Here is a 19,130-nt window from a genome sequence, read left to right on the forward strand (position 1 = left end):
CTTGCCTGTTTATGGCCACTTAGAAAGCTATCACAAAATAAACACTTTGATGTCATCATCATCAGAGATATAAGAAAAAAAGGTGGGAACAGAACTTTGTTAAAAATTAGGGTTTTTTCAAATTCAAATATTACTTTTCTTTCACATCTTATGCTCCACACAATATTTTAGGTTCCTTTTTAGTACTGCCATCAGTGAAACATATTCTAAGATGATAAAACAAGGATAGGTTAAATATTGATATGTAAAACTGAGTCTGAAGCCTGCATTTGTTAAAAAAAAGATATGTTTCACATAGTTCTATTTACTTGTCTTATTAAAATGGTGGCAAAATTCCACTCTGCCGAAATCAGAGAGAGTTTTGCCATTCTTTTCCATGGCACCATCATTTCATTCACAGATCCAACATCCACTCTGTTTCAGAGAGTGTTGGCTCAACATTTCCTTTTACTCTCTGTCCCATCTCCCAGAAATTGCTGTTCTCATAAAGGAAGGGGAAGATGATCCTGAACCACTATAGTCTACAGGATAATATTTCATGCAGGGGTCATAAATTCAGATTATGCCTGTATACTTTCAGGGTTTTGAAAGATAAAGTCTTAAGAACTTTATCTATTTCCAAAGACATTCTGGCACAACAAAAATCCACACCATACGAGATGGAAAATAAATGGAACAGTGACTGTAGCTTGCTACAAAAATTAGGTGCATTGTAATCCAGGAATAAAAGTTACCAAAAATAAAACATTAAGATAATTATTTTTGAAACCAGAGTATACTTTTTCTGTTTTTCTTTACCAGTTTCAATTAGTATTGCTTTTGAGCATCCATAAGAGTAGAAAAAGAGTACAGAGAGAATAAAAAGGAGAGTAGGAATCTAGGAGAAGAAAATAAGTCAAAAGATGAAAATATTCAAAATGAAGATATAAGTAAAGATATAATTCAGACATTGAAACAATCAAAATTTTAAAGAAAAAATAAAAACCCAGACCACAAGAATAGTCTCTTATTTGTCTTAAGCTATAACTCTGAAGGGCATCTAGATGCTCAGACACCATTCTGTGTTCTCTAAAGCATGCTAGGACACAAATTTTTAGAAACTAAAATCCAACAGTAAAAACATGTTCATTTTCTTTCTAAGACAAATATTTCAAGCACAGAAGTCCTGAAATGTAATCATTGTTCTTTGGTGAGGCTTTCAAGGACTTGTCCTGTCTTACTCATCAGTGGAAGCAAGCTGGCAAGGTCTGGAGCGAACCCCAAGATGTTTTTGTTCTCTTTTCCAGGAGAGCATTTAAAACCCAGTGTATATTCTCTGGATAAATATTCTAAGAAATTTCTGTCAGTAAAAAGCCTGAAACATTTCAAGAGCTCCTTTGCTTATGAGCGCGGCATCTGCAGGAGTGATGGGAAGTTTATGTGGCTGGCTGCAAGAGGAGGGAAGGGTGCCACCAGTTCTCTCCATAGAAGGTTTATTCTGCCAGCTTATTTAGATTGCATGTGCAGCCAGGCTCTCTATGTCCCTGCCTGGAGCCCACTTAGCTTTAACCTGCCCCTTGTTACTTTTTTTTTTCCTATAACAGTTTAATCTTAGACCATCCAGAGGTCAATTCAATGTGTATGTGCCTGAGATAGGGCTGTAAGCCATATGGAAGAAACAATGATTATGGAAAGGCACAGTGTACTTTCTTCCTCTTATTCTTCCTTTCAGCTTTAACAACAGCTACATTGGTAAAAGCTACGCATTAGGCTTCTTCTTGGGGAAAGAAGAGGAAAAGTGAGATTTCATGCATGAACAAGGGGATTCAATTAAAAAGAACTATCAAATTTATTCACTGACGTACATGGAAGTCATGATCTTTTTATAATATGTTTTCTTAAGGATTTAAGATTCTCAATGTCAAAAATGTGTGTAATTAGTAAACCACATAATATATGAAATAAAAGGAGTGATTTTACTAGAGGATTCTGTAGATCATATGTAAAACAAAGAGTTTATCACATGTTATCACTCTGTATGAGTTTCAAGATATTGATGTATTCTGTGAGGCAGAATTGGTCCTGGATTTACATCCTCCTTTGACATATCTTTCCTTAATAAACAGGCAACTTTGCTCTGACACAATGAATAAAAGACATCTCACTACAAATTTGTCTTTCAACTACTTTTTATAACACCTTCAAATTATTTTTTGGAGTTTTCTCTCTGCTGGGCCACACTTGAAAAAATATGGTCATCCTTCTTGCTGACATTGGTGTTCCTTTTGATACAATGCAACTCATCCTGCTTTTGATTGTGAAACCAATATAAAGCACATTCTGCTACCCTTGCATCTTGACATTTGAAATTGCCTGTTCCAAGTCACATTGTATGAGCTCTTTATGATCAGAAACAGGAAAATACATTCATTTTTTTCTTTAAAGGAACTATTCAGAAACTGATTAAATCACATGCACTGCCCAATTACTTCTTTCTCAACCACAACAGCAACTTTTACTTTCTCGTCAATAAACTCCTTGCAAACAATCAAGACACTCACTTGGAATAAGTGATTGGTTGACCTCTGATAGCTGTGGAAGACAAATGTATCAACACAAAGATATCACCTATGCTTCAGGAAGTCCCTGTAGTGCAGATTGTTTAAAGATAGCCTGAAAAAAACTATCACACTTTCAATTTTTTTCCTAAACTTCATCTATAAACCATTATCAGATGAATGATAACAAACTTTGGTTCATGTAACATGCTACATGAACTTTGGTCTGACCTATGTAATTAATGTTTTTTCTTGAGTGGTTTGTTCATTTTTCATGCTTCTGTTCCTTTATTATTTAATATTTAATGTAGTACTAGTTGGAAGGAAGAGAGGCTGGGGTGAAGAATTTAGAACCAGTCAAGAAGAAGTAAATTCAAGATTTCTATGGTATTGTATAGAGACTAAGAAATGCAATCTGAAACTGCACATATTAAATTGTATTCTGAACAATGAAGGTGTCAATTGACCACACAGAGGAATCTGGTGTTATTTGACATAACTTAAGGCATATTGGACACCACACATAGGTGGCAGATAAGATACAAGATTGGCCTATGTCCTTCTAGTGTGTTGCAGACAAGGTCTAAGAGTATTGCCCAGGCTGGCCCAAACAGCTCTAGGCATTTTTGGTTAGTCAAAGCAATTGAATCTGTTGGTACAGCACTTTCTTTTTGCTTATTTATCTTCATGAACTTGGAGCTTTGAGGTGCAATCTGCCACTAAGTAGTTGCTATCTGAGACACATCTTGCAAATTTAGACGTTTTTCTTTACTTTTTAAAGCTTAATTGATTTACTGTAACTCTGTCTGCAGCTTCACCTTACTTGTATATTTCTAGTATCATATCCACAGGTTATTTCAACAAGAACACTGTATGTTGCTATTTTATTCTTCATGACAAATACAGTACCTGGCACTCCTGAGAACAGATTCATGTAGGGATTTCAAGCAAGGACCATCTTTGCTGAAGTTGTGGGTTTTTGTTAGAGGAGGCTGCACTGATCATGGAATCAATAATAAATTTTTGTTGACTATTTTTGTGTCCATTAATAGATGATAACTCTGAAATTATGCTGCCAAAGCTAAGCACAGTTTTAGAGACTTCTGATAGCCTCAGATATTTCTGTACTGAGTGAAATACTTGAAATTCATGTATCTTAACAGAGAGGAACTTAAGAATATTGTGAGAATTTTTTATATAACTAACTTTGTTCCCCTGAAGAGAGAGAACTACATTACAAATCTGATATTCAGGATTCTGAATCGCCTTTTACTTTTATGTTAAATTTCCCCATGGTTTCCTTTACTACTTTATTAGGTTTAATTGTCCTTTTGCTCAGCTCCAAACACCATGAGCTTTACGACAGACAGCATCCTTTAGTGACAGTGCTGGTTTTTTTGCTTGAATAAAAGGTGGCATTTATGTTCTATTAAAGGAAGAAAAGCAGAAGATAAAGAGTGGTTTTGTTTGATAAAGAGTGGTTTTGTTTGTTTGTTTGCTTTGCTTCCATTTCCCAGAGACCATTCCAGGATGCAAAATACAGAACACAGTGGTAGAGACTGCACCAACTCTATGTGGTGCATTATGAAAAACCTTTTATCACACTGGGAAGAAAAGGCAGGAAATTGTGTCACAGTTTATGGTACATAAAACAGTCAGCCACCTCACTGTGATTGAAGGAATACGGATTATAAGCACAGGTTCTTCCAGGTCTGTGTGCCATGATCTCTGCTGGAATGCCTTGAGCACTGGGAAGGCTGACACCCTTTAGCATCTCTCCTGTGGACTAAGGGAAAATACTGCATCATGAGCCAATTGCCTTTTCCTTTCACCTTCTTTTATAGAATCTTCTTTTCTTTCAGCAAACAAGCAATAATACCTTGCACTAAGACATTACCATTTGAAATGTTTGCTGCACAAGCAAGCAAAGAGAGTGGTGTATATACTGTTTACTCACCCTCTGCTGCTCATTTATATGTAAGGTCAATGATGAATCAGACTTGGGCGTAGAACTGTGTAAATCCTGTTTTTTAATCCCAGCTTACTTAATTCTTGGTTGAAAGAAAAGCCAAATTTCAGGACTTATCAGAGCATTACATGAAGTTAACCTCCAGAGCTATTCCCCATAAAACTCTGATAAGCACATTTTAATAGTTCACAGTCAGCTAGAGTTAGATAGTCACAGAGAGTTTTTCTCAAGAAATTGATGTTCCTTGTAAATCAATAGCATTGAAAATACCAAAGATGAATATATGGAATTCACTAGTTGAGCTGTAAAAGTAGGTACAGTCCACTTTGAGAAAGGATTAAGTACAAAGTTTATTGGTGTTTTTATTCACACTCCAGTGCTTTTATTGGTGCATAAGAAGTATAGAGCACCACTGCATGCTGCCAAGTATTTAAAGATGAAACAGCTGTATAGATTTACATCTTGGTCAAGAAATCTGCCAGTCTTTTGAGGTATTTTTATCTAAAAATTCTACTTTCCAGCTATCTTTATTCTGAGAAAAAGGGATGGCTCTTTTTTCTTTAAGTTTTGAAAAGCTTTTATAGAGAATTTGACAAGTCATATATGTAACTATCTACTCCTTAGGAGTATTCAAAATAATGCTAAAAAAACAGCACTAAGCTCATTGTCTGAATTTTAGTTCCTTTCTGATGGGAATATACATGAAGAGTGTGCTACGCTTTTTCTTTTTGCTAGATTTGAATTAGTAATTATCTGATTGTTCAGGAGCTTCCAAATAACTAGAATATCTTGCCCTTTTGTGGCAACAGTAGTTTATGGTCTGGAAGTTTTCATTTTATTAATTAAATTATCAGCGTTACAAGATTATCCTTTTTTCTTTCAGTCATTCCAAGTTTTGCTATGCATGTACCATGCTTCTTCATCAGAAGTAAAGTAGAGCTTTGCAAGCAACTCAGCTGTAAAATTTCTCCTGAGACAAAGTTTGACTTCCAAAGACTGTATCAGCACAGGGGCTTGTACTCAAATTAAGCTACAGCAGTAGCTTTAGTTCCTAATGACATAGACAAACTAAAAAACTAAATAGACAATAGAGGGAACATACAGGAACTCTTAACCTGACAATATAGTATACAATAACCATGGATTAGGCTCTCAGAAACTTTAGCATGAAAAAATTCCCATTAAAACATCCTTTGGTTGTAAGATACTTTGTGCCACATGCAAGTCAGGTATTTATTGTGTTGAAAAGTGAGATGATCATGATTATATAACCTTGAGAACTAAGGAGATAGCAAATATTGGGGTCTTTATATTTGGGCATAGATTTGTTATCCCTAGAAGAGGGATATATATGATTGTGTTCTGAGTGACAGTACTTGTGAAATATGAGGCAAAAAGAATAAGAGTTTATGCTCCTCCCTGGGTTTAATTGTTTTGTGTCATGAAAACTGTTGTAGCATTAGAGAACAGTAGAGATAAAGGATTACCCACATAAACTACCACCATCTTCAAATAATTGGCTTTTGGTGTTGAAGATATATTGATTTTCCTCTTAATATTTCAGTCCTCTTTTTTTTTTCACATTTCTCCAGACAATTTGTTTGAGATATTATTCTTGTCTTACACTTTACATAGTATTTGTGGTTTGCTACTGCCCGATCAGTACAGGAGATTCAATTACAGAAATATTGCATGCATAGCTGAACTAAGAGCATATTAAGAATAGAATACCTGAACCAGTTTCACATTGTAACATTTAAAAGAGCTTAAAAAATAAACCTTTTCCTATTAGAGTAGCATCAACAATGATGTATAAAAAAGAAATTTGGTGTGTAAAAAAGTTTCATAACACAAACAGGTTTTATGCTAGGATATAAAGCTGGAACATAAACATAAATGCAAGATAGTGTAAAAACCCCAGGAATGTGAAAGTACATTGCCCTTTATTTTAAAAACACATAATTCTAGTTTTTGGGAAAAAACCATCATCCATGCTTACAGTGCATAGCAGAGTGCAGTGCAAGAGCAGCTGAGCTAACACAGACCTGGTTGACTTTGTTAGGCTCAGTGTTACAAGGTAGACTTAGCAAGAAGCACCTAAAATGTGTGCTGGCTGTACCTGCCTGTTGCTGTACCCTGCCTGGTGAATACACTCAATTCAGTATTACCTGGGCACTGCACCAGCCTGCTACCATGTCAATGAGTATGTTGCATGTACAGCTTATATTTCAATGAAAACTGGCTCACAGAGCAACAGTCTGATTTTATATTTCCACTTCAGGGTGTCTGTCTCTACATTTGCCAGTAAGACTATAAACAGACTGGTCCAAATTGAAATATCACATGAAAATGTTACATCAAGCCTCAGTGCAAAATTACTCTAAGTTTATATGATATTGTCCTTAAGGAACTGTTTGTCCCAAAGGGGCATATTTTATAAGTTGTTTCTGCCTAAAAAGGGGGATTTTTAAGTACTTTCCTAGGAATTTTCATCTGTGAAATAGACAAGTAATAGAATTTATCTTCTAAATTCAGTTCATCCAATACAAGGCCAATTCTCTAAAGCAGCTCTGTTGAAGAAGTATTCCAAAATAGAACATTTATAAAATACAAGTATGGATTCACTATGTGGAGTTTCATTTGCGTATGTTTCATTTTACATATCTGTGTATATATTTATACAATCAAACATATGTAGAAAAAAAACCCCTAAAATGGAAAAGTAGGGAAATGGAACATTATTAATGTTGAAGTAAAACAGTGTTTGTATAATAAACATAACAGAATTGAGTCAGTGAAACAGAGCAATTAATTGGTAGATTTAAAACAGAAGCAAAAACAAAGCTTCCTGTTCTGGTTTCTGCCTGTAATAAGTACAGTGAAAGCAATTTGGAATTAAGGTGTTTTTCCAGTTTAATTCAAGCATAAAGGAAGATCCAAGCAAGAAAGATGATATTTTTCTCCCCATTGCTGGACTGCAGTACCCCTCTATGTACCACCTTCTGGTTAACAATGTGAGAGGACTCCTTTCTGAAAAAAACCCAGCTTTTTGTTGAAATAAGCAGCACTGAAAATACAAGAAGCTTCTCTCTATGTTTGTAGTCTGTTTTCTGTTGTGTTTGCTGCAAAACCATTGCTGCTATAATCTGAGAGGCTTCCAGTGGGCAGGCTCGAATTGTCTGCTTTCTGCAAACCCTGTCATCCCCCAAAGAGGTAGATCAATCCAATCTCTAACATGCATTCTGGTGCCTTTCAGAAAAGGAGAACCTTCTGCAAACAAAGTACTTTGGTATTTCTCTGTGTTCATAAAGAGTGCTAGTAAAGCCTTTTATTGAGGGCTCTGCTCCCATTACATGTGGCCAGCAGTATGAGGCTGTGCAACACTCCGAGTCTCAGCACTGGCATGGATGTTGGAGGATGTCCTAATGCTCTATAGCTGGCCTCAGATGTGCTAGATATGCCTTCAGAACTGGGTACTGGGATGTGGAGGCAGCTTAATATCAATTGTGCCCTAAAATCAAAGAGGGATGGTGATCAAGCAAGGAAAGGCATAAAAAAGGGAGGCTGAGATTTGCGCTGAACAGAGCTGCCTTTCACTCCTCCCAGGCCTTCCAGAGAGCTAGATCTACCCAGAGTTGTGACAAAATAAATGAACCAAAAGTAGTCCATCATCAGAATAATTTCCCTCACCTGAAACTCCTTTCTCAAAGAAAGAATATTCTGTTGGATGTTCTGTTATTTGGTGCAATCCTACCATGGCCATCACTGAATTGTTTTCTGAATGCAAATGTGAGAATACAAGAGTTTCTACAGGAGTACCACTCAGTTCATAGCCTTGCCCATCTACTCCAATAACTATGTCTCAAAAAGGTTCCCCATGCAAAGTTTTGCCAACTGTGGAGGACCAGAATGTACAGTCATGTCGGGTTTTCTCGGCTGTTTGAGGGGCCTAGAAAGGCCCGAGGTGGCCTTGGGGCAGCCCGCGTATCGAAGGACGAGAAGAGGCTTCAGTTCTTCTTTCGGTTTTTATGTTTATTAATTGTTTATCTAAAAGATGTTCTCTCAGCCGAACAGAGATCTGCTCAGCAGTCAGCCATGAGCACACTGTGCCGTCCTCCGGACAGCCACATATCTTTATACCCATTGTTACGTGTACAATATTTATCATTTTTCCCCAATACCATTTATTCTTATTGTTGAGTGCACTTTCAGTAATAACCAATCCAAAAGTGCCACCATGGCCAAAGAAGATGGAGGAGAAGAAGAAGAAGAAGAAGGACAGGACACACCCCAATTCCTCCATCTTACTTCTCTAAACCCCCCTGTACATAAATCCTAAACCCTGTGTCTCACCCTCTAATTAACTAATCTTTTCGCCATTCACCCCGGTGAAGTCCTCTTATCTTCATACAGGTGTCGTCTCCCGTGTAGGGTCAAAGTCCTGCCACCAGACACTTCTGGCAACATTCCAGGACTCCCGGGCCCCCCAAGGGTGGTCTCGGTGGCCCGGCATCTCAGGACTCAGATCCTGAGATCCCACACAGTCATGCTTGTCTGCACAAAACAGCCTGCACTTTTGATGATCTGAAGCAGTCCAATGTTGTTTCTTACTATTGAATTGTCAATAATATATTTTTCTTTCATGAGTTTAATAATTACTTTACAGCTTCTTTGTAGTGACAGGTGAAATGGTTTAGTAAGGTTTATATGTATTTTTAAAAGTCCACTATCATGTCAAAAATCATGTTGATCCCACTTCCTCCTCTGAATAAGAACTTCCAACTAAATTTCTCATGTAGGTGATTTCATTTCACATTATTCCTAGCTCCCTCTTTCAATGAGTTTAGTATATTTAATTTCTCTTAGCACAGAGGTTATTGGATATAAAGCTTCAATAAACTTGTTTATTTTCTCTGTCTCTGAGTTCTACTGTACTCCTTTCACAAGCCAGAATCAGAAGTCCATATAGTCAAGATTCAGCATGTTATTTTATAAGGGTGATTTCATCTGTTTTTACCAATATTTCTTAAAATTTCCATTTTTTTAAACAATGAACATGAAATCGAAATGTTCGTGTTACCATCTTTGGTAAATCACATCTCCCAGCCCTCTGTGGCAGTAGCTGGTTAGAATCAGTCATTGTATATAGTTTGGTTTGTTTTTCTACACGTGCTAATTTGCACTAATCAACACTGAATTTCATTTGCCACTTTATTACATAGTCAGTCAATATTTTGACACCCTACTGTATATCTTTACAGTACTTTTTTACTTTTATAATCCTGAATAATTTAAAATTATCAGTAAGTTTTATTCTCACTATTTACCTTGTCTTTCAGATAATTAATGAGTACGATGACCGACACATGCTAGGAGAAAGAGGCATCTTATTTGAGTGCATTCTATTGGAAAAAAGACTATTTATTTAATGGGGTTTTTTTCAAATTTTTTATCTGCTGTGACTGATATAATTAGAGGTTTTCTGTTTGGTTTGGTTTTCTGTTTTGTTTTGTTTGGGATTTTATTATCCTTTCTAGGATACCCTGAAATTTAAAATGTATGATGCTAATATTTGTTTCTATGATTTTTTAGGCAAGACCTCCTTCTGGAAAACTTTGTTGACTTATCCCTCTTCAAACATAGTTTTCATTGGGATTTTTATAATACCTTATATTCTGGGATAATGCTGTTTTTTCTATGCAGTGTCCTGCTGTTATAGCAACATTTCAATACATCTAAACCTTCAGTTCTCAAGGTAAAATGTTGGACAACAGTAGTTGATAATTATGTGGCACTCAAGGCTTCAATCCACTATGTCCCAGCTGGTTTAAAATATATGTATTAAATCATACAGTTTCAAGCCTAATGTTTTCTTAAATAATACAGCTATCATCTAAGAATAGGTATTTCTTTTCAAAATTTTCTCATCAAATTTGACGGATGGCAGAGGGCATTTAAGGTAGAGATCCACTGATGCAAGTACTGAATACAAGACCCTTTGAAGCTATGATTTACTCACTAACAAAATAATTCCTGAACGTTATTAATAGGTGTTGTTAATCATTCATCTAAGAGAACATTGCTACTAATTTCTTTGGACTTGTACTATTTATCTCATAACCTGAAGTGGTGGAACGTGTTCAATCAGAAGACTGCATTTCAGTAGAGAGAATGCAGTCAACAGAAGACTGCATTTCAGTAGAGAGAATCAGTGTACTTCTCTTCAAAGTGAATGGTAACCTGTGCTTGGTAAAGTCAGTACTGGGAAAAATTCATTATTTCATTGAAGAGGGAACAAGCTAAGAGGAATGGAATATTCTGTTTTCATATAAATTGCAAATAATACAGAAAAGAATGTATTTTAGGAAAAACAATTAAACACATCTTTGAATTGTATAAACACTGGAATAGGTGGCTGGGAAGGTTGCATAGCCTCCATCATTAAGCAAGTCTCCCAGGAAAATGATTTAATGATATCTGAGTGTAGCATATAGAGGGAAGTTTGACTATATGATTACTTACATTTCCTACTAACTCATTTTGTTCTGATTCTAACATAACTTTTAGTCACCCTCTCAGTAAGCTCTACTTTTTATGTTAAAAGTAGACTTATCACCTTAAGATAAACAATGTAGCCTGTTAAAAGGAGACAATGTGCATGTCACTGCTTCTTCTTTTATATGTAATTGTCAGACCTTCTATTTGTTTTGAAGTTTAATTTTTTAGCATTTGTTTAAAACTGCATACACCAAGCTTTTAGAAAATCTTGTTCTGTGCATGTATTAAGCAAAAAACAAGTGTTTTGTCACACAGCTGGAAATTCATAGACTTATTTTAGCTTTGCATGTTTTGCAGTATTTGCTCACAGTAATAGACTGTGGATTCCTGAACTGTTTCCACAGAAAAGGCAATACAAAATCTGTTTCAAGTAATTTTGGTGAGGACTGAGTTGGCACCCAATAATACGTTTACCAAAGTGAAATCCTTACTTGAATGAGAAATCCAGAATACTCTACTTGGCATTTCTTCCCTAGCTTCATTCTAGTATTCCCTTACATAGAGTGGAATTCTGTTCCATATCTACATTCATTTGACTAAATGTGTGTGTCACCTACCCCTTGAGATGTTACAGTGTTTCTAAGGCACAAGCCGAGCAAAAATTTCATGAGTCACGGGGATTCTGCACCCTTTGAAAGGAGCAGCTGAAAAGCCAGTGAAGATATCTTGAGGCATCTCAAAGCATCAGACATTTGTGGTTAGACATCAATTATCCCACGATACCTGAGACATGCCTTTTTAGGTCTTCATTTTACCACAAGGTTGGCAAACAACAATCAAATGGTGATTTCCACAGCTGATAGAAAATCACTCGCTGAGTTTTGCTTTTCTTGCTTCACACTATCACTCTGCCTATGCTGACAGTTTTTGTTCTGTTGACAGTGCTTTTGCATTTTTGCCAAAAAGGAAAAAAAAACCTGCCAGTAACACTCTTCTTTCTTGACTTGCTTTGAGTCCAGGTGCAATTTAGCACCCCCCTAAATATCCAAATATCCAGAGCCATCTGCAAGGTGCAATCCTCATTCACAACGTGTCTGTGGTGATTTGCTTATTAATTATAAGCAGACATAAACAAACTCATATTCCCTGTAACTAGCCTATGCTCTACAACTTCAGAGAACTTTTCAATTTTCTCAAGCGCACAAATAGAAATGCTCTTAGGCTTCTGGATGAAATAGTTTATGAAATTATCCTTCACAGCTGCTTGTTACCAGCCTTGCAGCTGAGACGCCATAACTGATCATGTTAATTTCCAGTCCGTTTTTGTGCAAAGTGAAATAGATTAGTTTAAGCTAATACTGAAGCTTTTTTAAACAGATTTACTCCTTTGCATTGAAATGGAAGATGTTTTTTCAGTGAAGCAGCTGTGACTCAAACCATTACATGGAAAGGAGTAAAACTAAGAAAAGAGGAGATATTTGGGTAAAGAGTACACTTTAAACTGAGATTTAGTCAAAAAGTAATGAAAGTTTTGTTTTAGAAAAAAAACCACCTCTCATTTCTTGTATCATTTGCCGCACACATTGCATTGTGCAAAACATGTGCTGTTTGACTGAGTAAATTGTTTATTAAGCCAAAAACTAGCTATGATTTTTTTCTCTGAACCTCTCCTAGCCCCAGCATTTCCTTTACAACACTGACATTTGGAAATTCACTGAATAATTACATCAGAGTGTTTTTTCAGAGCTGTAAAAAATTGACAGTAGGTGGCCTGAACAACTACCCATCAATTGCTGTGAAAGCATGTAGCAGAAAAAATAAATCCTCTGTATTGTGAAATACTGTGGATTCCAGTGCGAGCATTCCTCACCCACCACAGACACTCTTGTCTGTTTTTCACAAAACAAAAACAACAAAAATCCAACACCATCAAAATAATCCAGTCCTTACAGTTATCAGCTCCCAGATGAAGAAGTCAAGCAGCTGATACTGAAGGTAAAAAGGGCAGATTTGACAAGTGCCGAAAATATTTGGATGTTCTTGGAGCTACAGCCAGGTTCTTCATGGCCACGATTAATTAGGTGGGGAGGGCTGCTGGATTGCTCTCTGAGGGACCTCAGAGTCATAAGAATGCATTATATCCAGTTGCTCAAAGCCTAGCAGGCTATGTCCTGCTCTCAGACATATGTGTTTTGCCATCTGGACTAAGACAATGCAACATACCTGGCTATCAAACCATCAGCCTGTAGGAAACACCACCTGCTTCATAATTTATAGCACGTCCTGTCGCCAAATAAATCAGCAACTGCAAACACTCCCAGTTCTCTCATGTATCTCTGCTTTCCCAGAATACTGAAATATGACGGAGGTGAGTTATGCTGTCAGGAATTCCCAGAGCTCTGGGAGAGACACTACACCTGGTGAGTTAGCTTTTTGAGAGCCCACTCTGACTGATCGTGCATAGTGCCAAGGTGACGACATCATCTTTGTAGATGCAAAGTTATGGGATTTAGTCTATATATCAGTGGTCTGAGAGTATTTCTGAGAAGTTAACAAGGGTAAATTTCTGGGAATTTTACAAGGGTACTGGATCGAGGAGGCTGTGATCTGATACTTATATGGTGTGTGTATATGCTGAGGATCTTGACTATTTCTTTCTCTGAAATTTTATTTCTAAATTTGATTTTTATATGAAAAAAAAATTATTTTATGTTCACTAGAACTACCTAACAAGGAAATAATATCAGGAAAAGTGAGTGGTTAAGGTGATCTAAACACTGATTTAATCATGACATGGATCAACTAAATGAAAAAGGTTGATTGGAGATCCCTTACCTTTCCCCTTTACTTTTTTTACCTTGTAATAGAAAATAGAGATGTTGGACTGAGACCAAGCCAATTGAAATGCTAGGGTTGTGGGTTTTTTTTATTTTTAATGAAATTACTTTGAGCACTGCTGGATTTTGCCTCTTCATAATCCTTGGCAGATAAATTATAAAGGCAGGACTTTATTACTTATATTAAAGTATAAGGGATATGAATATCTTTCTTTGAAGTTTACTTCAGTGACCTCAGGAATGGGTAAGCAAAAGGTTTTCCAGAATGAAGCTATTTTTCTCCTCTAATCTAGTTTTCCTGACTTCTAGGTTGCATCCACTCTGTGCTAGTCCAAGAATAAAGAAAAACAGTCTCTAAAATCAAGCATCCACTTTTGATACACCTTTGAATAAAAGCACCCTAACCATTGTATTCTGTTTCTCAGGCTTGTAAAAGTTTCTGTGATGGGGCTTTGATCTTCAAATTTTACTTTCCCAATTTGTCTGTCTTCTTTCATTCTAAAATCAAATGCAGTTATCAGAGAAATCCAGGGCTTCTTTTCATCTTGGAGATAGAAAAGAGCTCAATCTGCATCTAAAAGCCTGCTCAAGCCATACAGTTTGTTCCTATTATAGAGATAGATACTGAATTATGCAACAAGTTCCCAGTGAGCAATTACATTTTAATCACAGTAAAGATTTTTTTCTGCAAAGACACTTCTATAGATGATTTATTTCAAAAGATAGGAATTATGCCCATACCGCTTAACTGGGAAAGTGCTCAACTTCCCCAGACAAATTTCCTGGCAGAAAGATTGATTGAGGAGACCAGTAACTAATATTTAAACCATCTTTTTATTTAATTTCCCCTTTTTTTACAGTAAATTTTTAACACAACCTGACCTGTGGTTGATAAGTCTGCAGTTCGATTTGGTCACTCATAGCTTGCTTTCTTGGATTAGAAGCTCCATGAATTATTTTTACTTTCCATAAATAGATTTTGGTGTTTACAGTACTTGCCTTCTGTGCCGCTAAATTAAATAACCATCTAGTATTTCAAAGAATGGCTGAAAATAGAAGTATATTATAGAGGAATGTTCCAGTGTATGTACTATCAAAATGAAAGTCTCACAGTGGGTGAATACTTGTGATATTGTTCAGAATTAGAGATATGCTTATTATCATGAATTAAATATAAATTAAAAGATATAAGAAGTTATGTAAAAATTATAAAAGTAAATATTTAAATTCAAAAGACTCTTAAAATGCTTATAAAGTTCAAGATGTGCTGCCACAGTACTACCAGAAACTTTTGGTACTTTCAGCCAACGGAGGAAAAACATAAAAGAGATGAGTGCAACAAAAGAGATGAGAACTCCTCTTTTGTTGGCCTTTCTTCCAAGAATTTGAGCATAGTTAATAACTGGTATTTGTGTTCTAGTCATAACTAAAATCCCCATTTTGGTTGCTTGCACAGTCAATGAAATTAAAAATTTATTTTTGATTTTGAGTGGAAAAAGTCAGACTGTGCGAAGTAACATGCAAAATGAACCAGTCCTTTTTACAGAACATGTTTTTCTAGCAAGTATAAACAAGCTTGCCTGTGATTGTTTAATCTGTCTCTGGCACTTTCCCCAGCAGAAAGGAGAAAGCTGTGAAATGGCAAATGCCAGCCCCTTACGGATTTACAGAACACGCTCAAACATTTCAGCTGCACTCAGGAAACCACTGTCTGGTGAATGTTGTTCATGGCCTTCAGAATTCTGCCAGGCTGCTGCAGCATGCACCACCCTGAGATTCCAGGTAGATTTCCATTAAGTACTACATTTTAACTAGCATAGGCTGCATAACTAGTTGCCTGAATCATGTGTATGGCTATTTTAACAAACAAATAAGTAAATAGATGGGCAGATGCTTAGTAGATAAATGCCATGCATCACATAACTGTGCAATTTCCATCACAAGAGGAAGATTCAGGACTTACATTTCACAATTGGTAACCAATTTTATTGAACTCCATGAAATATAAATGGATTATATATATATATAAATGGAAAAAAATTTAAAATCTGGGCTGCAGGATGCCTTCTGATCTTGTCTTAATGCTGAATATTTGTAGTGGTTTTCTACAAGAAAAAAAAAAAAGTAAAGCAAAATCTTTGACAGTTGCAATGCCTTGCTGTAAACAAAGCACACTGGGATGTTGGGAAAATCACTGAATCGCTTAGCACAGCTTGTTCCAATTCTTTTGTATCCTGGAAGAGGTAGTTTAAAAGTGAAACATAATAGATGTTATTGTAGCATTCCATTCTAGAATAATTTATCTCAGTATATAATATTCAATAATAACCTGAATGTAATTATTTATAGGTACACAGAAACTTCAGGACTAGACACTTTTAGCAGTACATGTTGACTTTGGTCCTTTCAAATATTATTGTCCACCTGTTAGCTGAACTCTTTACAATTTCTTGATCTTTAAAAATCTTCAATATCTTAAAGAAATACCCAGGAGAAAGATTAACTCTTTCAGTAATCTATATTATCCACACTCACAATTTTAATATGTGAATAAAATTAAATAATTTTGATCAAACCACAGTTGCTGGCACATCAGTGCCAGAAATCTCAGAAATGAGATGGCAGCCTACACAGAGACCTCATATTTATTTATGTGACTTCTTGACTATTTAAAGAAAATGCTATGATTTTTGTGCCACATTGTCTATTTTTGAATGTTTGAGGTTGTCGATATAAAGCTGCAATAAAGTTGTGATGGAAGACTTTCCTGATGAGACCCATAACATTTACCAAATAAAAATAACCAAAGTAAACAAACACACATTATTAGCTAGAAGTGTAGAAGAAGTGAGAAAATTGCATTAACGCACTCAGATCTGTTAACAGGATTTGTTATGAACAGGAATGTTGAAGGTCTAAACAGTATTTTTTTTCTCCTATGTGCTGAAAGTACTCTCATGCTTATTTTTTTCACTCATTTTTTGGTCTATCTAAAAATCTGCCTTGTCTGGATTTTTTTCTTTCCTCTTCTACAGTGAACTTCTCCACCTTCTTTTTACACCCTCCATTTTTGACCCTTAGGCTCACACTACCATGACAATTTTCCTTCCAATAGTTCTTGACCAAAAAGCCATTCCTTCACTTAAAAAAAATTTATGAGCATACCTATTGTACTCAGTCAGTGTTAGCTCAAAGCTTTGAGGACAGGAAGTGGAATGTAAAGGCTTAGTGCTCCATTCAGTACAGGCAGATTCCATTTGAACAACGCACCCACTGTATTTATAGAGCAATTCAAAGGCACTTGGATCCCTGAAAAAACAGAAGCATGTTTCATTTTCCACCATCCTAATTAGAATATGTCATATTATTATAGGTAGACTATTTTACTTCATTGAAATGGGAGGAAACCTCAAGAGTGAAGCCACACGAAGCTTGGTATTAGCATAGCAATAGCCTCTGATAGAGGCTTGTACTGCTAATGGCACTAGTAAACCAGCTTCTCATTATGCTTTCATAACATGAGAGCTTTGAAAGGTAAAGGGTAAAATGCTACCTGCTTTATAATTAATTGAGATTTTCCTGTCGAATAAATAGGTTTAGGATTTCATCCCAAAGGTTTAGTTGTGGGAAATTACCTGATTTATTTATGAAATACATTTTCACTACAAGTGTGCTTCAGATTAGTAAATATGAGTGCTACAATCAGAAGGACAACCCAGGAGGACAAACCTACCACATGCAACAATGCTGTTACTTTATTATATGAAGAGTATGAACATGCTAGCTCAGAAGCTACAAATTTTGATCAGTCTCCTTAGTTTTGCATTGTTTTTCCATAGATGCTGCACTGTAGCCTAAGGAATGGTATATTTATATAGGTTTTCTTCTAAAATTAAAGTGTGAATAGTTATTATTTTCACCTTAGATGATGCAATCCTTTGTCCTGTCAGCTTGTGAAGCCACATTCGTCTACCACAAAACTTGCTCTTGCTGTGTATTGCCTTTTGCCCCAAGTCCTGCTTTATTTATAGCACTCCTGGCTAGTAAGCCCTTTAAAATTTTATTCACAGGCACACAACAAAAGCAACTAGGAAATCTCTTTGTCTCTTCCCCTAATTTCACTGTGATCTCATAAATATATCTTAGATATGTTTGCATAGCCTCTGTACTTTAATAGGAATTTTTCTGAATATGTACTTTTACAGAGCATTTTACCATTTCAATAGATAGCACCCCTTGACTTGGAAATATTAGTTAGAATGAAGTCATTATGTCACTAGAAACAGCAGCTTTGATTAACACTTTGCACTCATGAGAATAACTGCATGAATTTAATTTAAAACACAACCTCTCCCCCCCAAACAGTCAAAACTCCAAGGTACATAATATCAGAGATGTAAAACTGGTGTGGGAATAGGTAGTAATAGAGTAGCCATTAAAATTAATTTACTTACAAAATTCCATTGTGACTTTCCCTTTACATGTAAAAATTAAGTGCCTTTACTCTTTGGTCACTGCCTTAGAATGGAACAGAACATAGCATAAATTTCTCAACCACTGTCAAGAATTTGCATTAAACTCTTTGCTCAAGAAAAAAGTGTAAGAATAAGTTCAAAACCTGTATAGCAAAGATTGTGAAAATAAATAGTCATGAAAAGCTGGTTTTGTTTATCTTTTTCTTTTAATTGAAACATATTTTCCCAGTAATTTCCCAATTTATTTTCCAACTATTCCATGTCCTGAAAATAATAGAAGGAAACCTGACAATTACTGGATTCACTTTTTTTAGAATTCTGAAATATCAATTTTTCATGACTAGAAAAATTAAAAAACCACAGGCTTTTAAAGATATTTGTCTGACGACTTTTGCTGGGCCAGCATTTTGACACTCTGATGACACAGAATTATTTTCCAACACTCTGAGTACTGCTTGAAAGATTTTGAGATGCCTGATTTCTTGTACATTTTCCCTTTTCAATACTGCTGAGTTTGTGGGCAATTTGGATTTCAGAGCCACTTGAACTTCCAAAATCTGTTTCTAGGCTTTCATTACAAGATTAGCAAGATTTATACAGATTGCTAATGATGCAACAATGTATTGCAAATATTGCTGAGGTCTTGAATCATTGACTTTACAGTAACATATGTTTTCTGATACTCTTGTGATTTTCTCTCACTTAAAAAATAATTCATTTCGATCACCCAGAAATGGTTATATTTTCTGGTAGAATATGGGGAAGGAATGTCATGTTTCCCATTCTTGCTCAAAATCTCTCTTGCCTGCTAATG

At 35.8% G+C, this 19,130-nt stretch overlaps 1 protein-coding gene across 6 annotated transcripts in view; it reads left to right on the forward strand.

Moving 5' to 3' along the window:
• The window catches only part of GPC5 (glypican 5), a 610,346-nt gene that overhangs the window by 535,946 nt on the left and 55,270 nt on the right, over window positions 1-19,130 (forward strand). The window contains exon 8 of one of the 6 annotated variants that reach the window (XR_012579095.1): window positions 15,462-15,623. The exons of 2 other annotated variants lie outside the window; for them this stretch is intronic. Coding sequence is in view for 3 of the 4 variants with exons in the window: in XM_026793733.2 (XP_026649534.2) it covers window positions 10,099-10,190 (92 nt within the window). In the remaining variant the exon portion in view is untranslated. Of the gene's footprint in view, window positions 1-3,388; window positions 3,980-10,098; window positions 10,246-15,461; window positions 15,624-19,130 lie in introns of those variants that run through there. 3 more of the 6 variants (XM_074535598.1, XM_026793733.2, XM_014267362.3) reach the window with 3 other exon arrangements.

The sequence above is a fragment of the Zonotrichia albicollis genome, chromosome 2, assembly GCF_047830755.1.
Source record: "Zonotrichia albicollis isolate bZonAlb1 chromosome 2, bZonAlb1.hap1, whole genome shotgun sequence".
Taxonomy (NCBI): Eukaryota; Metazoa; Chordata; class Aves; order Passeriformes; family Passerellidae; genus Zonotrichia; species Zonotrichia albicollis.